Source organism: Chenopodium quinoa, unplaced genomic scaffold (genome assembly GCF_001683475.1).
Source record: "Chenopodium quinoa cultivar QQ74 unplaced genomic scaffold, ASM168347v1, whole genome shotgun sequence".
In the NCBI taxonomy this organism is placed as follows: Eukaryota; Viridiplantae; Streptophyta; class Magnoliopsida; order Caryophyllales; family Amaranthaceae; genus Chenopodium; species Chenopodium quinoa.
The window spans coordinates 756,094-780,870 of record NW_018743175.1 but is presented as its reverse complement, the minus strand read 5'-3'; the positions used below and the strand labels follow the sequence as shown (position 1 = coordinate 780,870).

The 24,777-nt window shown below is 35.0% G+C and overlaps 2 protein-coding genes across 2 annotated transcripts; both read right to left on the bottom strand.

The window, feature by feature from the left end:
* Positions 1 to 10,332: 10,332 nt before the first annotated feature.
* Positions 10,333 to 13,226, bottom strand: LOC110732313 (endoglucanase 1-like). The gene is made up of 7 exons (XM_021912233.1): positions 12,980 to 13,226; positions 12,668 to 12,874; positions 12,138 to 12,338; positions 11,948 to 12,040; positions 11,713 to 11,874; positions 11,519 to 11,630; positions 10,333 to 11,276 (listed from the first exon to the last, which is right to left on the bottom strand). The coding sequence occupies exons 1-7, from the start codon at positions 13,187 to 13,189 to the stop codon at positions 10,780 to 10,782; spliced, it is 1,482 nt and encodes a 493-aa protein (XP_021767925.1). The 5' UTR covers positions 13,190 to 13,226; the 3' UTR covers positions 10,333 to 10,779.
* Positions 13,227 to 16,140: 2,914 nt separating this feature from the next.
* On the bottom strand, positions 16,141 to 19,220 carry LOC110732312 (beta-carotene isomerase D27, chloroplastic-like). The gene is made up of 6 exons (XM_021912232.1): positions 18,377 to 19,220; positions 18,038 to 18,130; positions 17,364 to 17,425; positions 17,131 to 17,237; positions 16,650 to 16,745; positions 16,141 to 16,565 (listed from the first exon to the last, which is right to left on the bottom strand). The coding sequence occupies exons 1-6, from the start codon at positions 18,770 to 18,772 to the stop codon at positions 16,516 to 16,518; spliced, it is 804 nt and encodes a 267-aa protein (XP_021767924.1). The 5' UTR covers positions 18,773 to 19,220; the 3' UTR covers positions 16,141 to 16,515.
* Between the last annotated feature and the right edge of the window lie 5,557 nt (positions 19,221 to 24,777).

The following is a 24,777-nucleotide window of genomic DNA, read 5'->3' as shown; positions in this document are numbered from 1 at the left end:
CCACTTCAAATATATGGAGTAGAACAATACATGGGGTATCAACTTTTAGCTTATTTTTGTTGTTTGGACTTGATCATTTACGATTAAATAACTAATTATAACACAAGTTTAATACGCTATTGAATTAGATAAGCCACCAAATGACAACCCTTATAAACAACTGCTACAACACGTTGATTAATGAATTGGATAATTTTCATAGGTTGTATAGTAATCCCCTTGTCCCTTTTATTAGTTCCAATTTTCAATTAAGGTTATCCTTTTGAGTTCACCCTACACTAACTAATGGTTATAAGAGTCCATCATTTTATTATCTCATTCGCCAATTATATCACTACCAATTTTCTCTCTAAAATTCTACCCAACCAATATTTTAGGAGTATTATGTAAATACGGCATTGCGCTGAGCAAGCCCATGACGCGACATGAGCTAACATGAAAATATACGATACAATACTATGTGTGTATGGTCATGAACCATTTTTTTCCTTTGAAAAGACACGACAAGGCTTAATGTGTATGGCCTAACATAACAAAACACACCAAAATAAATTAAATTTGATTTAGACACGCCAACATGAAACAAAAAAAAATAGTAGCATGTGGGCTTGTGTAGTGCCTAAGCCACTCATTTTGAAAAGTTTAACACGACATGAGCGAGTGAGGTTAGCCATGGGTTGTATCTAGCCCTGCACATTCTACAACCCTTAGCCACCCCTTCCCCATTCCCCACAAAAGAGATAGATGCGAGAAGGAGAGAAAAAGGGAAATAAGGTTTTGAGGGGATAAGAAGGGATAGTTGAGGGTTCAGGGAGAAGAGGAGTGATGGTAAGGTGTTTTAGGGGTGGGAGAAGGGGGGGTGGCAAGGTGGGTGGGGGTCTTCATGGTGCCTGGAGGAAGAGGGAAAGACAAGGGTAAAGGTGGTTGTGTGGTTGTTGTATGGTGATCCAATTTCCTTTCTTATTCAAAACAAACAATTATGTAAAAGTATGACTTGTTTTCATTAATCTGATTTCCCGCTTTCTTAAATTCATTGTCTTTCTCTTGTTGAACTAAACACCCCAATTTCTACAACTGCGTTAACACTTACTCCGTGTTTAATTAAATTCAGTTAAGGCAATTTCGAAGGAGCTCTAAATTTTCACCTTGAAAAAACAAAATTCATTTATCAAGGCCAAATTGTAAATAAATCAACAAAAATATCAAGTAATTATAATATTTTAAATGATTTTACTGCACCCGGTATAGAGTAAAAATATTATACATCAGGCCATGTAAGCAAAAATCGTCAATTGTTACAATGTTCTTACAGTCGTCAATTATGACCATGGATTGATTTTAATGCTCGGGATACATGACCAATAAAAAACAGTAACTCAAGCATTAAAGTTATTAAAGTTATTTAGAGTGACTTATTAAAGTTATTGTTTCAGTTATAGTGAGTTAGTGACCAATAAAAAACAGTAATTCAAGCATTAAAATCAATCCATGGTCACAATCCGTTCATACAGTCGTCAATTGTGATCATGGATTGATTTTAATGCTTGAGTTACTGTTTAATAAGTCACTTCAAATAACAAGCTCCTGCCAAAGTTGTTTTTTTTTTTTCTTGAATTTGTGCATAGTGATCGGATCATCAATTGTTACAATGTTCTAGGCTAGCTCTTAGCTTGGTGATCATCGACTTGAAACATGTATCTTGGTGTAAATGGTTTTGTAGGGTGTATTTCAAGTAAACTAATTTTATTTTGTGGTGTCGATAAGCTACGTCTGTTAGTTCAATTGGTCGAGCACTCTATATTTCCACAATTATGTATGAATCGAGACTTAATCTTTTAACTTTCTTTTATCAACTTCCAGCAATATCTATGTCTTAGCTATAAGGTAAATTTACACCATTTTTTTTTTGGTAAAAGTGACCCTAAAGAATGATAAAGGTGACACTAATCTAAGAAAAAAGTTACCTTACTATATTTGGGACAGAAGTAACCCTTATTAAGCATAAAAGTAACCCTGATTAAGGGTATAAGTGACCCTAAGTACCTAAGCGAGGAAAAATGCAACGTAACTCAAGGGGAAAAAGTGATCCTAGTCGAGGATAATAACAACCTTAATCAAAGGAAAAAGTATCTTGATCTAGCGAAGGACGATAACAATCTTAATAAATGGAAATGTTATCTTAACTAAGGACAAAAGTGACCTAATTGAGGGAAAAATTGATCTCATTCAAGGAAAAATGATACCCTAGTCAAGAACAAAAGTAACCCTAACCGAGGGAAAAAGTTACCCTAATCAAGGACAAAAGTGACCTTAACCGAGGAAAAAAGTTACCCTAATCAAAGACAAAAGTGACCTTAATTGAGGGAAAAAGTTATCCTAGCCAAGTACAAAAGTGACCTTTATCGAGGAAAAAAGTTACCCTAATCAAAGACAAAAGTGACCTTAACCAAGGGAAAAAGTTGTTGATGATTTAGAGTGTTGTATGGAGCGCGTCCGCGCCCATGTTAAGCGCGGCCGCGCCAAGTAGGCGCGGCCGCGATGAGAGCGCGCCTAAACCGCGCACCACTCTGGAAATCAGCATGTTGGATGAAAGTGGGGGCGCGGCCGCGCTGTCTGAGACGCGCCCGCGCTGCTCTGGTGGTGCGCTCGCGCTGGAGACCGCGCTTAAACCGCGCCCCTCTCTGTCTTCTGGTTTCATTTGCAGACTTTCTAGGAGGAGCGCCCGCTCTATAAAGAGGCGCGCCCGCGCTTCCCAGTGGCGCACCCGCGCCTGTTTAAGGTGTGCCCGCTCCTGTTTGTTGCTCGCCCGCGCTGCTTCCCAGTTCTGTGGTTTTTTGCTGACGGTTATTTCTCTTATAAAAGAGAATTTTCGGGAACAACGAAAAATACATAGAACATTTTTCTTTGTTTTCTCTCCCAAAAGTATTCTCCACTTTTTCTCTCAATTTTCTTGCAAACTATTGTGAGAAATCTCTTGAAATTTAGCCTTTCTTTCTGAATTATTCATTGTTCTTCGATTCTAGTGCTAAGAACGAAGTTTACTGTCAATTGTATCTCAAAGAGGATTTCCGGTTTAACCCAAGCACCGTGTGGGGGAAATAAACCTCTTTAGGAAAGTGTATACACGCCTTTGACAGTGTATCAAGGTTTGAGACTCAAGTGGTCATCAATTTTCTCATGTTCATGTTTATCGTCATCACGGATTGGAGTTGAGGCAAGTTAGAATCTTTTACATTAGTGTTCTTGTTTGTAATTTCATAATATACATTGTTTATTTGGTGCTTGGTTGTAATACTTTGATTAAGTATTTGATTGTTATATAATTTGATTATTATACACTATTTAGGTTTTGTTTCCCACAAACTTCAAGTAATTCTTTGTTAATTGAATTGCTGTAAAACCTAACAATCTAAAGAGGTTTAGTCATCTTTAGTAAGCATGTCTAGTGTGAAAGAATTGACCACAAATTTTGTTAAACTGAAAAAGTTTGACGGTGTGGAGTTTCGGAGATGGAAGAAGAAGATGTATTTTCTTCTTACATCTATGAATGTTGCCTATGTTATAAGTACTCCAAGGCAGGATGAACATGAGAATGAAACCTTGGAATCCGTTCGAAAAAGATCGAAGTGGGACAACGACGATTTCATATGTCGTGATCACATTTTGAATGGGATGGAGGATGATCTCTTTGATGTCTACCAAAATGTAGAATCGGCCAAGGAGTTTTGGGAGTCCTTGGAGAGCAAATACATGGCGGAAGACGCTTCAAGTAAGAAATTTTTAGTTAGCAATTTTAATAATTTTAAATTTGTTGATGGTCGGCCCATAATGGACCAATTTCATGAATTGCAACGTATTTATGGTAGCTTGGAACAACATGGGATAGCCATGAATGAATTGTTTGTTGTTTCAAGTATTATAGAAAAATTACCCCCTAGTTGGAAGAATGTGAAACATGATTTGAAACATAAGAAAGAGGACATGTCATTGTCCGGTTTGGCCACCCATCTTCAAATTGAGGAAGGGATTCGAGCCATGGAAGGTGTTAAGGATGGAAATCCTAGCACATCTACCGTTAATATGGTAGATGAAGGAAGAGCTAGTGCATCTACTAGTGGAAAGAGAAAGAATAACTATTCTTTCATAAATCAGTCCAAAAAGAAAATGACAAGTAACAAGTTTACTTGTTGGGAATGCGGTAAAGTTGGTCACCGCAAGAAGGATTGTTTCTCTTTTAAGAGAAGGATGGAGAAAGCCAAGGAGGGTCGTGCTACTGATAGCAAGGTCCTATCCACCAAAGGTAATCCAGTTCATGAGGTTGAATTTAATTCCGGTTTGGACTTAAATGCAACGGATCCTAACATTTTTATGGTGCAGGATGATGACTCATGGTGGATTGATTCGGGGGATTAAAGGCATGTGTGCAAGAGTAAACATTGGTTCAAAACCTTTCAAAAGGTTGTTGCTGGAGAAGACCTCTACATGGGGAACAACTCTACCATCAAGGTTTTTGGAAGAGGACAAGTTGAGCTAGTGTTTAGTTTGGGGACTGCAATTATTATTAGGAATGTTTTGTATGCTCCTGAAATTAGCAAAAATCTTGTATATGGGCCTACCTTGAATAGTCTTGGCTATAAGTTTGTATTTGAAGCTAATAGATGCATTATAACTAGGGGTGTAACATTTGTTGGTCGTTGCTATTTAGATAATGGTTTGTTTAAACTCTCATTGAAAGAGAGTGTTGTTTTGGATAATTTATGTTTGAATGTTATCAATGATAATCATGTTGGTTTGAATTTGTTTGATTTATGGCATTCTAGGTTAGGACATGTGAATTTTAATAAAATGCTTTTCATGTCAAAACAAGAATTGATACCTTCTTGTGATATTTCTCCTAATAAATGTTCTACTTGCATGTTGAACAAGATCACTAGAACTCCTTTTAAGAGAGTTGAAAGAAGTTCTAACATGTTAGAATTGATCCATAGTGACTTGTGTGAGTTTCATAATACTCCTTCTTTGGGGAATAAAAGATACATGATTACATTTATAGATGATTATTCTAGATTTTGTTATGTGTATCTTTTACACTTCAAAGATGAAGCTTTAGTAAAGTTTGATATTTATAAAAGGGAAGTAGAACTAATAAGAAAGGGGAATATTATGATCCTACTTATTTCCAATCTTTGGGTATAATTCATGAGGCTACAGCGGGTTATGCACCACAATCAAATGGTGTAGCTGAAAGGAAAAACAGAACTCTTGAAGAAATGGTTAATTCCATGTTATCTTACTCTGGTTTGAGTGAATGGTTATGGGGTGAAGCAATGTTGACAGCTTGTCACATTCTTAATCGGGTTCCCACTAAGGGAAAACAATCTACTCCTTGTGAACAATGGTACAAAAGAAAACCAAACTTGAAATATCTCAAGGTTTGGGGTTGTAGGACAATCGTAAGAGTGTCTGGCAACAAGAAAAGAAAGCTCGGTGAAAGGGGCTTAGATTGCATTTTTATAGGTTATGCTAAGCATAGAAAAACCTATAGGTTCTATGTAATAGAACAAAATGACTATATATCGATTCATTCGGTTATTGAGTCAAGAGATGCAATATTTTCATCAATGAGTAGACCGAAAGATCTACAAATCAGTGCCAATGATAGAGAGATAGTAAAGTTGAATGATCAACTTGAATCTCATGAAGATACATTCGATAATGAGAATGTTGAAACTCCTCAAGTTAGGAGAAGTGCTAGGGAAAGAAAACCTAGGAACCCTCTTGATGACTTTATAATTTATTTAGTCGAAGGGTCTAGTGATGTCCTTAGTTCAACTATTCCATATTGTTTTAATGTGGATAGTAAACCAAAGAGTTATAGCGAGGCCATATGTTCTCAACATAGTGCATTTTGGAAGGAAGTCATAAATGATGAGATGGATTCCATCATGAGAAATAATACCTGGGTCTTAGAGGATTTACCTCCCGGTTGCAAACCTCTTGATTGCAAGTGGATTTTCACTAGGAAAAGGAGACCAGATGGATCCATAGTGAAATTTAAAGCCAGATTGGTTATCCAAGGCTTTAGGCAAAGCATGGTGTTTATTATTTCGATACCTATGCACCGGTTGCAAGAATTACCTCTATAAGGTTACTGATTGCAATGGCTTCGGTATATAATCTAGTGATTCATCAAATGGATGTCAAGAAGACATTCCTTTATGGAGATCTAGAGGAAGAAGTGTATATGAAACAACCCGAAGGGTTTGTTTTGGAAGGATAGGAAAATAAGGTGTGTAAATCGGTTAAGTCATTGTATGGACTTAAACAAGCACCAAAGCAGTGGCTTCGGAAATTTTATGACACGATTTTGTCCTTTGGATTCAAAGTGAATCAAGCAGATAAGTGTATATATAGCAAATTTGATGACAAAGGTCATGGTGTCATCATTTGTCTATATGTTGATGATATGCTTATCTTTGGTACAAGTCTACAACAAGTAGAATTGACCAAGGAATTCTTATCCTCATCTTTTCAGATGAAGGATTTGGGGGAGGCAGATGTCATTTTGGGCATCAAGATTATTAGGGACAATGGTAGACTTATTTTAAGTCAATCTCATTATATTAAGAAGATGATCAAACGGTTTAATATGTTTGATAAGTGTCCCGTGAACACCCCCATGGAACCTAATGTTAAATTGGTTAAGAATTCAGGTAAAACGGTTTCCCAATTGGAATATTCAAGGATAATTAGATCCTTGATATATGCCATGACGAGTACAAGACCGGATATTGCATTGGCTGTAGGGAAACTTAATAGATTTACTAGTAACCCGGGTATACAACATTGGTTTGAAATTCGGAGGGTCTTGAGGTATCTTAAGGGTACGTTAAACCATGGTCTATCTTATAGTGGATTTCCTTCGGTTTTAGAAGGGTATTCTGATGCAAATTGGATCACTTACAAAGAGGATGACTCTTCTGTTAGTGGTTGGGTATTCATGTTTGGGGGAGGTGCCATTTCATGGTCTTCCAAGAAACAACTTGCATTGCGGATTCCACTATGGCAGCGGAGTTTATTGCTCTTGCTTCAGCTAGTAAGGAAGTTGAGTGGTTGAGGTATCTCATGATAGAATTGCCTTTATTGCCAAAGCCAATGCCACCAGTAGCAATCCATTGTGATTCTAATTCGGCGTTGATAAAGGCCTATAGTCAAGTGTATAATGGTAAGTCTCGGCATATTTCACTTAGGCATAGCCTAGTAAAAGAGCTTATCAATGATGGGGTCATAAGTCTTGACTATGTTCCAACAAAGTTAAATTTGGCGGATTGTTTTACTAAAACAATGCCAAAGCATTCCATCATATTTGCTATGAATGGAATGGGTTTATGTCCAAAAACACGAATTTGTGAAACCCAATCTAACGCTTGAAGAAACATCAAGTCTTAGATTCAATGTGGTTAAATTGCATTTTTGTTGTTTGTTAGCAATGTTAGTGACCCATATTGCTGTGATACTTGTGATGTTAAAGGTAGCGTCTATTTAAAGTTCTCAAAGATTTAGAGTTGAGAAACTCTAAATGAAGGTGTCTTATCACAAGGCCACTATTACGTATATGAGAACCTACCTATATAAGTTCGAAGTTTAGCCGTTTCAAGAAGTCTAAATGGACATATAGACTTTGATGAACTTATGAAAGATACGGACACCTGGTTGTTTAAAAGTGTCAAGTGATAATTAATTCGATTTGTCTTGTGTGTACTTCACCTTCGAATGATTGGATATATCCGTGTGATTCAATCCGTATGGAAATCATGGGATATGATAATCGTTAAATGTGTTATATTAGGTGTCAATTCAATCCGTAGGGACATTGGCATTAATGCATGAGATGTGACTAAATTGATAGTCGTGGAGAATGTTTTAAGGAAACACTCTAAATGCGAGAGGATTGTTGATGATTTAGAGTGTTGTATGGAGCGCGGCCGCGCCCATGTTAAGCGCGGCCGCGCCAAGTAGGCGCGGCCGCGATGAGAGCGCGCCTAAACCGCGCACCACTCTGGAAATCAGCATGTTGGATGAAAGTGGGGGCGCGGCCGCGCTGTCTGAGACGCGCCTCGTGCCTCTGGTGCCGGGCCCGCGTTTAAGCCGTGCCCCTCACTGTCTTTTGGTGTCATTTGCACACTTTCTGGGAGGAGCGCTCGCTTTATAAAGAGGCGCGCCCACGCCTGTTTGAGGCACGCCCGCTCCTGTTGTGGCGCGCACGCGCCTGTTTGTTGCTCGCCTATGCTGCTTCCCAGTTCTGCGGTTTTTTGCTGACGGTTATTTATCTTATAAAAGAGAATTTTCGTGAACAACGAAAAATACACAGAACATTTTTCTTTGTTTTCTCTCCCAAAAGTATTTTCCACTTTTTCTCTCAATTTTTTTGCAAACTATTGTGAGAAATCTCTTGAAATTTAGCCTTTCTTTCTGAATTATTCATTATTCTTCGATTCTAGTACTAAGAACGAAGTTTACTGTCAATTGTATCTCAAAGTGGATTTTCGGTTTAACCCAAGCACCGTGTGAGGGAATAAAACCTCTTTAGGAAAGTGTATACACGCCTTTGACAGTGTATCAAGATTTGAGACTCAAGTGGTCATCAATTTTCTCATGTTCATGTTCATCATCATCAAGGATTGGAGTTGAGACAAGTTAGAATCTTTTACATTAGTGTTCTTGTTTGTAATTTCAGAATATACATTGTTTATTTGGTGCTTGGTTGTAATACTTTGATTAAGTATTTGATTGCTGTATAATTTGATTATTATACACTATTTAGGTTTTATTTTCCACAAACTTCAAGTAATTATTTGTTAATTGAATTGCTGTAAAACCTAACAAAAGTTTCCCTAACCGAAAATAAAAGTGACCTTTACTGAGAAAAATAGTTACCCTAATCAAAGACAAAAGTGACCCTTACTAAGGCAAAAATTACCCCAATCAAGAACAAAAGTGACCCTCGCTAAAGTAAAAGTAACCTTAACAAAAGTACTTAATTGATCCTAAGCAAGAGTGCCATGCTCGATACATGTTATAAATATGACCATAATAAACCAACAATAGGAATGCACTTATAAACAAGTGTAATTTAGGGTATGTGGGGCTCGAACCCACACCATGTAACCAGTAGTACATTGCTCTACTATTTGAGCTAATAGCCTTGAAATTAGACAAAAACAAAAATAAATCGGTCTAATAGGTCACTGGTCATCGGGATTATTTTGAGAAGGTATCCCATATAGTTCAGATTATACTATAATAATCTATAGTTGGGATTAACATGAGAAGAAGGGCCATAGTTTGGATCATTTGTATAAATTTTCCTACATTTTTTATACATAAGCAATTCAGAAATTAAAATGTCCTCAAACTATCAACCTCAGAGTAAATTCAATTAGCGAAAAAATTAGTATAAAAAATGTACATATTTTAAAAAATTAGAGGAAAAAAACATACAAAACAACTATTAAACATGCATTATGAATAAAATATAAAAATACACAAAAAAAAAAAAAAAAAAAAAAAAAACTTCTAGATCGATATCATCTAACAAATAAAAGAAATCACCTGTATTTGGATTGACTTCTTCAGAAGTTGGATTTATAGTATTCTTCTACATCGAAGTGTTTGCAAGTAACAAAATAATTAAAATATGATACTACTTTTTAAAAATGAAAATTCTATATTAAAGTACAGTAAATTAAGGAAAATGTATAATTAATTTGATATTACAAACCTAGAAATCCATTGATGAAGAACGCTAAGAAACCCTTAAATCAAAGAAGATATGAGAGAAGGAGAAGACAGAGAAAATTTGAGTAGATGAGAAAGAAACAAAATGAAGAAGAGAGTGAAAATTTTCTGAAAAAAAGGAAAATAAATGAGGAGAGAAAACTTTCATAAAGCAATTTATTACGGAGTAGGTAGCAATAGAATGGCACGTATGAGAACACGCCTCACCATAAGTTTAGTGTAAATCTGATTTAATTAAACATTTATGATGATATTTTCGCAAGTATATCAATAACACTCGGCCTCTAATTTAATAAAATGTTACTTGTATTAGTTACTATTTTGTCATTTGCTTATCAAAGTGATAAATTTATATCTCCGGGGTAAATTTAATTTTTTTTTTGGTAAACATTCGGTAATTACCTCGTAGGCTCATATAGTCGTACTGCAGAATTAAACAAGTGAATCAATGAGAAAGCACAAAGGCGCAATTGACCCGACTCACCCGACTCTGTCGAATGTTTGTAACAAATTGAAATTGGGAATTTGTCGTGACGGACTGACGGGTTTGCGTTGGTTTAAAAATCGCGCCTTTGGCTCTTTGAACAAGGTACGTTGATGATCACTCTCTCATTTTACTTTCCAGATTCTTGATTTTGTATTATTTTATTTTTCAGGGTTTTGTTTTTGGATAATTTAATTTCGCTATTCTTCACTTTATTTTTTTTGTTTTCATAATTAGGTTTTGTTTAACAGTAAAACCTATGTTATTTTTCTGTTATTCATGTAACATATGTTAAGTAATTCAAAGTTGTACAGAGCATAAATCGAAGGATGAACAAAGAGTGATTTTTGTTTCAAACCTGACGAAATTTGATATTGATTCTATTACTTTAATAAGAAGAATGACCAATTTTCTTGCATTTCTTTAAGGAATGGTCAATCTTGTTCATAAATACATACTAATTCCAATCTTATATTATCGATGCTAATGTAGTAATGTTAGGATCGTTCATTGTACGCTGAAAAGAAAGCAGCAGCTCCAACAAATGGTGCATTGATATAAGTTGCTGGTTCAGACTGTCTATAGTTGTTTCTGTCGTCTGAAAACTTATCTCCGGAATCTGGACCGCCTATTATAGCTCCGACTAGTACGTTAGGATTTGGTGATCCGGAGTTGAGGTATTGGAACCCATCATTGCAACCAATGCGACTAGGATGTGTGTGTACAGATGGCAGGGACGATCCTCTATGATGGATACGTTGTGGGTATTTGTTGCCAAATCCTACCATGTATGACATTTTTGCCGGATTGTCACCCAAAATATAGTCAACTTGCTGCCTGGCCACGGAGATTAGCTTCTTTGATGTGATTATTGAGGAGCCACACGAGGTTATGTCTCCGTTTTTACCAAGGTACTTGGCATATGCTAATAAGAGAAATGATGTTGTTGTGACATATTGGAGATTGCTGTCACTTTGTTTGAATAAGAGTCCTCCTGCAAATATTTTATTGTATGAGACATCTACAATATGAGATCAATAAGTGCTAACAATGTTACTTGGAATGGACTCGTGTACAAGTGTCAGGCACGAGTTTGGTTCAAAATGTAGTGTCAAATGCTTATATCTATGTCATATTGGCGAAGATTTGACAAGAACACTTGAGGTGAAATCACGAGTCCAAGTAACATAGTGTGTCAGTTATTCAGGATTCATATTCACTTCCTTAGTGGCTTACCGGGAGTGTATTGGGCCTGATAATCGTTTGCTCCTGGTATAAAGGAGCATATGAAGTTATCGGCGTGTGCTTTGTACACCTGAAAATCTGCTACTCTATCCTGCAGAAAGTCCTGTCAAAAGAAGCAATGTTAAGTGAGTAATAATATTACCTCTAAACTGGGTTCAAACAGGTGAAATTTGTTTAAGAAATACCTTAGCAAGAAGGACTTTGGTGCCAGCTTTCTTATCATCCCAACTAAAAGAAAAATCATCCTCTTCAGCACCTAATATGTGGCCATTGGACTGAATGTAGGACAAGTACGAGGAGTCGCCGGAAGCCTTATGAATCCATGCTGCACCCCACAGGAGCTCATCCTGAAGACAAGAAATGATAACTTCAGACTGTGTTTCGAGGACTACGAAGCGAAGAGATGGTTGAATGACTTACCTGATAACCTGAGTAAGAGCAGTAAAATGGGCAGACGACAGAGTTCAGAGAATCACTGTAAGAGCCTCTATGCTTGTCTGCAAAATCAAACACCTGCAGCAGCATTGAAGATTTTCACTTAGCCTTCTTAACTAATGATCATTTTTTATGTTTCAGCAGGAAGTTGTTCATTCTGAGTCTGTCTGTTTACCTGAATAGCCGTGTGAAGTAGTTTGCTCGAGTAAGAAGGATCGGAATCCTTGAAAACAATCGAAGCTGCAGCCAGGGCTGCTGCAGTTTCAGCTGCTACATCAGATCCTGGATTTTGTGTGGACACCTTGTATACGTTCCGTGGCGTGTCCATGTCCTCTGGCCTTTCCCAACACTGATGGTCCAGGTTTGGTTCTCCCACCTACAAAGTATGTGTTAGTTAATGTTCTTTTTAGGTGAAGCAATTATGTTTCCTACTTTTGAACACGCTTATTAAACATGCCTTTAGTATTAATTCTCATCAAATTTTTTCTGTTGCTATCCTCTTTTAGTAAAACAGCTCCAAACAATAGCTTGTGAATTGTGACTAATGAAAATGACATTTATTTGAGACAATACGTGATTAACGTTAAGTAAACGTGTTTTAAAAAGCATTTTATCATGCTTGATTTTGCGTTTATTAGTTTCTACTAGTGATGTTCACACATGGTAGCAATAATAGCTAGAGAATCTTTTTTTTTTTTTGCTCACTTGAACATATAAGGTGCCTGGGGTGGCTGCTGCCTTAAGTAGATAATCAGCGCCCCAACGAACGGCAGCTTTAGCATTTGAAACCTGGTCATGCATCGAGCTTCCAAACTCGATAACACTCCACGCCAGCATTGTTGTAGTGAAGGCCATTGGCAAGCCAAACTTAACATTATCCCCTGCATCATAATAACCTCCTACTAGGTCCACCTGAAAAGCAAACCAAAAGAAATATAACGAGTAACGTAAAATATTACTAATAGGTCCATGCCAACATTTTTCAGTAGATACAAATCATGCAAGTAAATTAGTTACGTGGTAAGAAGCGCCATCAGACAATCCAGAGTCACCCCTCCAATTAAGCCGCTGACTTCGTGGCAGCAGCCCTGACCGCTGACCCTCGAAAAATAGGATCGATTTCTGGAGTGCATCGTAGTAATCCCGAGGAGCGAAGGCGCTAGTTGTTACACTAATGTAACAAATTGTAATGAGGAATAAGGTTGTTAGGGAGGAGATTTTAGCCATTAGAAGATTTAGACTAGTTGAAAAAGATAGGAGAAGATGTGTTGAAAGGTTATAGTATACAAGGTTGAATATTTATAGTGGATAATTAGGGGATCACGGGGTACTACTGTAATTAATTCAAGTTTGGAATTATAATCAGTGAGGCAGAGTTCGTTGGTCGTTATGAAAGAAAGTTGGAAGGTGTCACGGGATCAACTGCGTAATATGGTATTGAATGGTCTAATGTGGGGTCCGTTTGCACCTTATCATAACGGTCAAGGAAGAAAGAAGAAGAATATTGTTGCCCAATGAACATGAGTATAGGACAAATAGGTCTTTGGATACTGTTTAATTTCTTGTCTTTTCTTGGATTTCACCTTGTTTTCATCATAAATACTCTATATTCCTATTTAATCTCTTTAGATTATGAATGTTTTTAATAAGGTGTTAAACAACCACTTAGATATTTTATTAATGTTTGAAATGTACTAGTAATATGTATTTGGTAGCTTAAAAATGAACACATGATGAAGCATAGTGTATTGAAATTTTTTGTGAAGTTATGAAATAGGCGGTTTAATGACAGATCATATCTTACTTTGTATGTAATGTACTATAATAGAGTAAATGAATCCGTTTATGTAAGGTAACACAAAATGGACTATAGTGAGAGATCAATATAGCATTACCTTTGTAAAATGGCCATTTACACCCTCTATTTCTGTACATTGCCATTTTACAAAATGGACAAATATTATAATGTGAAAAATTATTCTGAATATTTCAAATCTAGCAACGTGATTAGTATTTACAAACAGTCACCTTATTATCTTACTTGTGCACGAGGGGAAGTTAATTAGGCAATATTTGCACGTTAAGAAAGCTAGAATGGGCCATGTTTTGAGTATTAGAGGTAACAAGAGGCGAATCAAGGAATTTAAGGCATAGTTAGGTGCCTAAATTGAGGAAATTGGTCACGGATTAAAAGACTCTTTATCACATGTTAGCTATGTTGGAGTACAAGCTAGTACAATTGGAGAAGGTAGAATGATCCAGGTTTTGGTTGAACTTTTGGATTATGGACTTTATACTTGTATTAGTTGAAGACTGAAATTTCATGTGACCAACATTTCTATAATCTATACTTGTATAAAAAATAATTTGGAGTCTGTTGCATATTTGGAGATTTTTTTGTCTGATTATCATAATATTGGTGCATATGGGTTAGGCTGATTCGTTGACTGTGCTGTTATTGTGATCAAAGCATTCAAAAGGGTGTTTGCTCTATTACCATCTTAATTCCTCAAAAAGAGTATCTAGTTAGGCATGATGATCGATATATAGCGTACCAATAGCATTAACTTACGGCTTTAATTTAGGAAAAGGACTTAGCATAGGAAAATTAATGTAATTATAACTATTTGTACTGTACCATAACATAGCCATGCACTAAAGTATCACATAAATCATTAGTCACATTTATCGGGATGATAATCATGTTGCTGTTTAAATTGTTAAATTTGAATATTTGGTTTTAGATTGATCCCCTTGCTAAAATGGACTTAATAAGATGTAATTAGGTTTTACCTTTTACACCCCTTTGATGAACTTGTAGAGTTGTAGTAGTCACTAGTCACGCATATTAAGCTGTTTTGGAAAATAAAATTTCACATATCCTAAAATAGATTGGATATGTGATTACATTTTCAAATACACTCATACTTTAGCTAAGTGAGTCGTGGAGGGATGATGAATAACCATAAGTATTATAATGCGTATTTTTGTGAAATCATGTCATCTCTCTTTAAAAAATGTGAATTGTACACCTTTTGTAAGGTGTATTTGCAACGTGCCCATAGGTGCATCACTCAGTCATGGAAGCGCCAATCATATTCACCAGCATGTGTTATGCACATAGGGCATGGTGCGTAGAATTGCACATTATTGTTCTATCAATTGTGATCGAAGACACCTTTTGTCTTCTTTAAGATGATTGTGAAATTCTAGTAGTTGAAAATGGTCCTAGACTCGTAGTTTTGGACAATTTTCAACCATTAGCTTTCCTTGTTCATCTGAAAGATGGCCTTAAAAGAATTTCGCGAATAATGAGAGCTTTGGGTAGTTTAGTCATGAAGCTTAGCTACAACTCTATAGGACTATAGCTCTTGAAGGCTACAAGGGAGATTTGGTTAACAATTTGAGGAATTTCCGTACCAGGTACCATCATCCTCTTACATGCTTGACTGACTTTTTCCTTTAATTACCTTTTAATTACACATCATTGCGCTAATTGTGCATACGGGCGGCTAAATTTGACACAATGAAGATAATAAATCTAAAAGATAATTTTAATGTGCATTTAGTGTTTAAGTACATTACAAAGATGTAAAGTACAAGTAAATGACTAAAAATTCAAAGTTAATTAGATACTTTTATACTTTTGGCCTTGTTTGTCAAATGACTGTTGGCGGTTGGGTGGTTCATTTGGCTTGTTTGACCAGCTGGAATGTTTGACTGTTTATAATGGCTTTTGAAATTGGTTGTTTAAGCTGGTTGTTTATAAAAGTGTTTGGTAAATTTAGTTGTGGCTGTTGGCTGTTTATTAGATAATTTGTGGGTCAACAAGCCAAAAGTCAACAACAAAAAGCTACTCATAGTAGCTTTTTCATTTTGGCTTAAAAGCTAGTTTTTTCGCTGGATGAAAACTCAATTACCAAACACTTTTTTTGGCTGTTTGACCACATAAAAAAGCCAAAAGCCAAAAGCTAACCAAAAAGCCACCAAAAATCCATTTACCAAACATGTCTACTATAATTTGTGGATAAAGTTGACAATGGGAGTTGTCCTGTTGTAGTAGTAATTGACCTGTTAACCTCATGTTATGACCTATGAGCCTTGTCAAGTTCAGTAGAAATTATTTCATACCTAAGCTGTGATTTCTACAGATAAAAGCTGCTGTCAATGACTTAATGTTAATGTCTAGAAAACTCGAAGGCACGATTCAATTCGCCTTAGATTACAGAAGCCAGAGATACTGCTGTTTGGTTGATGCAGAAAAATCAGTTCCCTAGAGCAGCTATGTTCTGCAGTCTGTACATGATATGTTTACAAATTTGGGAAACTAATGTCTATTATCTAGTAAATTTATATAGAACATATCGAGCATCGCTTCAAGTTGATCTTAAGATTGGATGAATATTGTTCACACAGGAACAAAATTTGTAGACAATATAGAGTGAACTTATGTGTTTCTATACATGTATAAATGTATGTTGTCATCTCTGTATATAGTTCTGGTTCTGGCTAGCAGTTGAGTAGACAATAACTGATATCGCGTAGGCATTCTCTTATGATAGCAATTTGGGACAAAGGCTGGCGCTAGGATTCGCCATGGAGCCTGTGTTCATAAGCCAATAGTTAGAAAACAGAAAACAGCATTTCTAGTTCCATTGAATATGTAGTCGAAATTCTCTGTGCTTACATAGATCCTTATAACAAGGCTGTTTGGAGACTTCATCTTCTTCGAATGGTGGTGGGACTTGCCCATACACCATTTCGCAGCTCATATCTTCAAATTCTGCTCAAAATTAAGCATTAATTATGTTACTTGGGCAATGAAATTAAGATAGATTAGATAGTTATGACCACTAGTCTGCGATTCATACTTGCTAATCGTTTGGTTAAAAGATGAAGTATTACATCCCATGGAGCTGTAATTCCTTAGTTTTATTTGGTGGAGTGCCAACAATTGTACAGTAATCTTACATATTTAGGGGAGATTAGTTGACTAGGCAAGCAACCTTCTTTACAGTCTATTACAAGTTTTTTGAATAAATGATCATAGAGATTTCCACTAGTGAACTAGGTATAAATTTATGTCAACCAAACCACCACTTAATTAATGAAAAGCGACCCCTTTCACTTTTCAGTTGTGTAGAACCTGAGAGAATGCAGTAACATACTTGGGTTCATTGTAAGAGGAAGTCCGAATTCATTGGTGAAGAAGTCTTGAGTTGGAATTTTGCACATATTCACACACATTCCAACACAGCCACTGTTCTCTAAGTACCTGGTGAGACATGGAGAAAGATATTCAGTTGCAATTCCTGGCTGCCTGAGTAGTTAAATCTCCTCCAAATGAATTGGGGGTCGCTTTAGATGTTACTGATAGACAACCAACTTCTAATAGTCTTACCTGCATTTTTTTATAAGCACACCGCTTCTTTGTTTCACTCCGTTTACTTCCACTTCTATAACCTACATTCATACATGCGCTTAAACTTTAGTGAACGAATCCATATTATTCTTAAAAATAAACATAGTATTAACAGTAGTCCACTTCCTTTATTCGATCATGAACTACCTACTTGACCAAACAGGCAACAACATTAGTGATTAACCTATAAAAATTAAGAAGTTTTTAGGTTCTAGTTTATGTTATAAGTATTCTTATATCCTGCATCAACTGTATATGTTCTCTCTTTTTCAGGCTTATGGACTAAAGTTCGTTGTAAGTGGCCGATTCAGACAATGATCCAATGAACAATCACAAGTTTGATAATAACGAAATGGAGATCTGTACTACAGTGGCGAGGGCTTAATAAATGAAATGCTTCTCTGCTAAGCCAGGTTCATATCTGAGCTGATTAACGTAGCTGCAAGTTAAGACATAACATGTTTACTGCTTGCCTGACCTTGATATATGCATTGCATTTTCTATGCAGTAGTTGTTATTAACTTTGCTTATAGAATAACATATGATATGTATGTCATGCCTATCAACTTATCAAGCATTAGTTTTTCCGCTCTTTTAGGACGGGGGTGGGGGAAGGGGAGCCAAGTGCCAAGCGAGGTAAGTGATCATATTACCTCAGAAGGTCCAACAAGCCAGTGGAAGAAAGGCACCGTCAGGGCTGCATTGAACTCAGCTGCCCATTTTGTTGGCGGAAATAATTTTCTGAACTGCAAACATCATACAGAAGTTCCTTAGTCTTGATTCCAGTACATTTCTAGCTAAAGGGAATTTAAGAGGCAACTTTTTCATAGGCTCGATTAGGAAATTGAACTGATTTATTAATCCTCGAGACCAATTAGGAGTTCTGTCCTCTAGGGTCACCAGGAAAAAAATAACACTTCTAACACAACCATAATTCTGTAAAGTACAATCTAACTAAATTATGAAAAAGATAAAGAACTGAGAGGACAGACCTGAGCAGGGGCACCAGGAGGGAGCATAGACAACAGCACTTCCCTAACAACTTCCTGCTGCTGCGGCCGTGACCTTCCCTGCATTACTCTTTTCGACACATCCACGAAACTCTCGTAATCATACATAAACCATCCATCTGTCTCCTGCTTTCGCTTGGATGATGCAAACTTCTCCATCTTCCTAGCAAAAAGATTCATGAAAACCCTCTCAAAGAACCCATCCTTGTACTTTGTCTTCTGTCCTATAGGAGCAGGCTGCCCTGTTGGCTCTGCTATCCCACACCGAGGCCAACGAATCGCCATTCGCTTATTCCTGCTTCCATTGTCATATCTCTGCACACTGTTGTGAGCAAAATTGGGTCGAAACTGAACTGGTTGGAGACTCAGTACCACCATGAATATGTTTATCCCCTCTATAAGCTAGTGTGCAACTCTTTTAGGTATGGATAATTGTAGTGTGTTTTAGCAGGAAAATTTGGATGATGGTTCTTTCTTGAATCGTGTGTAAAACACAAGATTGTGTGTGTGTGTGTGTTTTTTTTTATCTGAATGTGGCTAATGGTTTCTCCCTAAGTGAGGAACAATAACATTATAATAGCCTAGATATGTAATGTGTGGCTGATAATTTAAATGCATCTTTTTTTTTTTTTGTGTGTTTTGATTTTGCTTTTCTTAGTGAAATTCTTTTCTGAAGCTTATGATTAGTTATAAGAAAAAATAAAATATAGGTGTACAATTTTTGATTCATTTGGTGAAATTGGATATCAGTGTGTGTCATTAGAAGTTACTAAAATAGTTTTGTTTGATAATGGTGTTCGATACAATTAATTACTCCGTATTGAAGTAGATAAATGAAAAAATTACTTAAGAGCTAGTTTTGTTAGTAAAAGTCATCTTTATTTATAGCTTTTGGACAATACTATTTCAAAAGCTATACACAAACACGCATTTAGGTGTGTTATTATCATTGGAGTATGAAGAAGTAGATGAGTAAAAGAAATTGGAGGTTCCAATAAGGTCAAAATGCCTATTTCATAATATTAGTTTCATTTAGAATTTTTTGACTATTAAAAATGAGTGAAAATCTTCTACATTTCTCTCTAATCTCTATAAGAACAAACAGCCTTATGAAATCTAATTTAATTCGTCTTAATAAATACATAATTATATCTAATTGTTGTAATTATTTCTATTGTGAGATTTAAATATTTACGATTAAAAATTTACATCAATATACATAATTGGGATTAACATTATGAAACAAAAGGAGAATCAATCAAACAAACTCTATTAAAATTTAAAACTACCTTTGAAGAATTTGATTAAAATTTTGTGGATGCACAATTGCATTTTAGCCATCAATGATTTCTTGTTTTATGAGGTCAAAATGATGCCACGCAAATGCTACATTTTGCACCCATTTGAAAGTTTTCTTGTTTAAAGCCCATGTTAATTAAATTGGCCCAACTAATTTGACTTTGGTTATGGCTTTAATTGATTGGGCCTTTGGGCTTTTTACTTGATTGTAAGTTAATATTGATTTTGGGCCTAGTTCCTTCACATTCATAGAGTTACACAGTGTTACTGTCCTTTTATGTGATGGGTCATTGCGGCCCAATTTCCTTATATGGGCTGACTAAGATCCTATAACATATGCAAATATGCAATTGTGCATCCACAAAATTTTAATCAAATTCTTCAAAGGTAGTTTTAAATTTTAATAGAGTTTGTTTGATTGATTCTCCTTTTGTTTCATAATGTTAATCCCAATTATGTATATTGATGTAAATTTTTAATCGTAAATATTTAAATCTCACAATAGAAATAATTACAACAATTAGATATAATTATGTATTTATTAAGACGAATTAAATTAGATTTCATAAGGCTGTTTGTTCTTATAGAGATTAGAGAGAAATGTAGAAGATTTTCACTCATTTTTAATAGTCAAAAAATTCTAAATGAAACTAATATTATGAAATAGGGAGAGTAATAAGAAATCATTGATGGCTAAATTACCAAATTTGTAATATTAATTAAGGGAGTTTATTTTCTGGAGACATTTTGCAGAACCACATGTATTGTTGGTGATTTTTTTTTTTAGTACAAAAATGTACTTATAGTTTCTTACAATCAAAATAAGGAATTATTAACTACATAATCTTTTAATTTCTCCACTTTTGAAAATCCATCCAAAGGTTTATGTATTGCTGTATAGGGTTTTTTTTCTCTCCCTCTCTCTCCCTTTTTTTTTTTTTTTTTTTGTTTTTTTTTTTTTTTTTTTGGTGACCGAATAGGTAGTTTTTGTAGACTATAAGATGATTGGAAGAGGGAAAACTGATCAATCATAGTAACACCCCTTTTCAAGTTAACACTTAGGTATATCAGTTGCCATCACTTATTTATAAAATAAAATGTCGCAGATAGATTAATAATTCAATCGTTCATCGAATGATGTCGAAAATATGAATATGAATAGGCATTTATTGCTAAAGTAGGTTTTACATATCTTGAATGTAGATAGAGATCCATGAACTAAGATATCAAGATTTTTTTTTTATGATAAAAGTAATCTTTATGGAATACTTGACCTAATTTGAGCTATGTGGGTTGAATCTAATGGGAGCCCCACCACAATGCATGGTCGCAAGGAGGACATCACTTACGAAGTTAAGGTGTGCTATATATGTGAATAAATCAAAGAGCAGAGTCTTTAATCATAAATCAAAGTATGAGAGAGTACTACCTTTGCATGCATGCATGCAATGCATGTCTTTCACAAGTTAGTTATGGTATATACAAACAAACCCTTAAGATAACCCTATAAATTTGAAGAGACTACCCCATACGGCCGTACCCTAGAAACTTGATGGTCTAGGTTAATTTCTATTGTACGTATACCTGCATGAATTGCAAATTAAAGATTATTATTTTGCATATTAATTCATTTGAGACTCGAACCAAACAAATATTGATTGTGAATGTATTGTGTGCATGATACATTTGCATGTGTAATGGACATTATAGATTATCCAGTTTATATTTTATGGAAGCTTGACTAATATTTAGGAATCATTGATAGCTGAATTACCAAATTAGTCCTATTAAGTAAGGGAGCTTAATTAATTCCTAAATACATTTTGCATTACTACATGTATTTAGTCCTATTAAGTGGAGGTGATAAATTAACTTAAAAGAAACATGATTATCTCATGTATTGTACTTAGCAATTTTTAATCAACCAGTTTTTGCTATATAATTGAACTTATATTTTCTGACAAGAACATAATATGGAATTCTTAACTACATAATCATTTGATTTCTCCGCTTTTGAAAATCCTTCTATAGGTTTACTTTGATTTAGGTAGTTTTCATTTTTCTTTTTTGACCTACTAGGTAGTTTATGTTGATAGGCATAATAAGATGATTGAAAAAGAGAAAAAATTCACTAGTCATAGTAATTCACCTTTTCAAGTTAACATTTAGCTATATTTGTCGCTATCACTTATCTTTAAATCAAAATGTCGCAGGTAGGTTGATAATTGAATCATTCATCGAATGATATCATATATATGAATATGAATATGAATATACATTTATTGCTAGAATAGGTTTTACAATAATGTAGATAGAGATCGATGAACTAAGGGATCAAGATATATTTTATGATAAAATTAATCTTTATGGAATACATACTTGACCTAATTGTGGGTTGAATCTAATGAAAGCCCCACCAATATGCATGGCCGCAATGGAGGACATTACTTAGAGTTGTGCTAAATATGTGAGACCAAACAGCAGTCTTTGATCATAAATACAAAATATGAGAGAGCTGAGTAATACCTTTGCGTGCATGCATGCATGTCTTTAAGAAGTTGATTGTATATAGTATACATACAAACAACCTTTAGATAATCCCTATTAATTTGAAGAGACTATCCCATACCAAAGTTTATTTTCAATTTTCATTATTTTATAGTGTATAATTATGATATAAAAATCAAGAGTGAGGTTTGATTGGTTAAAGGTGAATATAAAAAACAAGATAGTGGTTTGATCGATTGATTAAAAGTGAAATAAGGAAAATAGTGAAGTCTAGTTGATACAAAATTAATAAATTGTTAGACTAAGGTGAAATAAGACATTTATTTAGGAATGAAGTATTAAAATACGAAGTAAGACATTTATTTGGGAATGGAGTATTTTAAATTTTTTTTTGTGTGTGAAGATTAAATGATTGGAAAAAGTAACTAAGAGGAATAATTGCCAAGTATAGTAACATGCCTAATAAGTTAAAAGATTGGAAATTAGTTTTTTTTTCCTGGTGTTGGGAATTTCTTGTATGTTTATTTGAAGGAATATTATCTCACGTTGAAAGATTGGTAAGAATGTGACTTGAATATAAGGCATGTGGGCTACACCACCTATAACCATATAGTCTTTATGGAAATTTTTTTAATATGTGTGTGATCACCTGTTGTGGGCCTTGACCCACGTTCTAACACAATTGATGGTCTAATACTTCGTACTTTAACCATCCCTTGAACAATATCGGATATATGAATATGAATACGAGTAGACATTTATTGCTAAAAAGAATGATATATCTATCTTGAATGTAGATGATGATGAACTAGAAGATCTAGAGATTTGATAACGAAAGCAATCTTTATGGGGTTCTTGACCTAATATGTGGTGTGTGGGTTCAATATCCCTCATTAGAGCCCCACCAATATGCATGGGAGGACATCCCTAATAAGGTTTGCAAAAAATGTGTGACAAAAGACGTGTCTTGGAACATAAATACATTACATACTCCATGAGAGAGTAACTACCTTTGCGTGCATGCATATCTCCAAGAGGATGATTGTCTCGCATGCACGACAAGCTTAGGCTATGTTATCCTTAGAGAAACATCACCAAACAACCTTTGCGATTTAGCTAACATTTTCTGAAGAAGATCTTCTCAATTTTAAGGAGACTATTGCATACCTTGGTATAATTATGACACGTAACTAATTCTTTTTTTAGTAATATTTTAAATCTAATGAAGTGACTTATATAAATATATATATATTTTAGATTTATAATGTAAGTTGTTTTTAATTTATTTTATATGTTAACTTTTACTATTACAATAGAATCACTACTTATCCCCTATTTATGTTTGGCAAGATAGAGTTTCGATGTAGGATGTGTTTTATATATTCACTTGATTTTTATGTATATATAAACGTGTTGTAAGTTAAACTTGGGTAATCCTTATTAATTTAGCCAAAACTTATTTTGTTCGTACTTATTTTATCCAATTTTTTCTTTAAAAAGTGAATAAAGTGGTGATAGAGCAGAACAAGACTACAGAGTATAATTTAGTCATGGTAATGGTAATGTAGGTCTAAAGTTACTAAAAATTGTTTAGATTTATTTATAGCCTCTAACAATATTTTTTTCCAATTGTCACATGACTATATTTTCCTTTGTATATGTGCTCTAAAAATTTACAAAATTAACCCTCAAAAAGAAAAGACTTCAATTAATTTAGGAACAAAGGAAGTACTCTGTGTTAAGAAAACTGTGTTTTTATTAGCATGGTGGGAAGCTATAGGGCTATAGCAAGTAACAGAAAAGCCCTGTGGTTGAGGGTAGATAAACGAACTGCCAACTTTTTCCTCCAAAAAACATCCCACCACAGAAATAGTAGTAGTTAATGCAGTATTGTACGTAGTAATTGTGGTATGCCAGTGCAATACATGTAATGTGAAATTTACAGTGTATATTAGTTTGAGAAGTATGCCAGAAAAAGAGGCCGCAAGTCGTAAAGTCAATCAATTATAAGAAGTAACAATAATAATAAAAGATAATGCATGGTTTTTATGTCATGAGAATTAGAGAAGCACATGTTACTCTTTTTGTTTCAAAATAATGTTTCTGTTTACGTAAATTGATGCAAGTTTTTATCTGTCTTTAACTGTAATTATCCTTAATCTCATATTAGTAAAAATTATAAAAGTTAGATATTAATAATGTATTCACCAATACGAATCAAACTAGATCGCATATGACTATATTTGTTCTTATAAATCGAGAGAAATTTAGAAGATTTTCTCTTATTTTTAAAAATCAAAGATTCTAAACACGAACATCATTGTGAAACGGAGGAAGTAGTAGGGAGTATTGATGAAATCAAAGTGTATCATATCAGCACCCCCTGGTCTATTCTTACCACTTATGAGCTGCGTGCCTTGCATTTGTGCTCTGTCGTCTAAACCAACTTATATTACTCCCCTTGACAGCCAGGACCTGAGTATAGTAGCCCATACCCTCAACTCATCACTCTTTGCTCTGTTAATTGGACCCCTCTCCCCATCATGTCCCCCCTTTGTTTTATTCAAATTTCGAAT

Coding starts and splice junctions, on each gene's coding strand:
- LOC110732312 (XM_021912232.1), bottom strand. CDS start 18,772: ATGGTGGTACTGAGTCTCCAACCAGTTCAGTTTCGACCCAATTTTGCT. Junction 18,131..18,376: donor CTCCTGGTGCCCCTGCTCAG/GTCTGTCCTCTC, acceptor TGATGTTTGCAG/TTCAGAAAATTATTTCCGCC. Junction 17,238..17,363: donor GTGCTTATAAAAAAATGCAG/GTAAGACTATTA, acceptor ATGTCTCACCAG/GTACTTAGAGAACAGTGGCT.
- LOC110732313 (XM_021912233.1), bottom strand. CDS start 13,189: ATGGCTAAAATCTCCTCCCTAACAACCTTATTCCTCATTACAATTTGT. Junction 12,339..12,667: donor CAGGCACCTTATATGTTCAA/GTGAGCAAAAAA, acceptor CATACTTTGTAG/GTGGGAGAACCAAACCTGGA. Junction 11,631..11,712: donor CCAAAGTCCTTCTTGCTAAG/GTATTTCTTAAA, acceptor TTCTTTTGACAG/GACTTTCTGCAGGATAGAGT.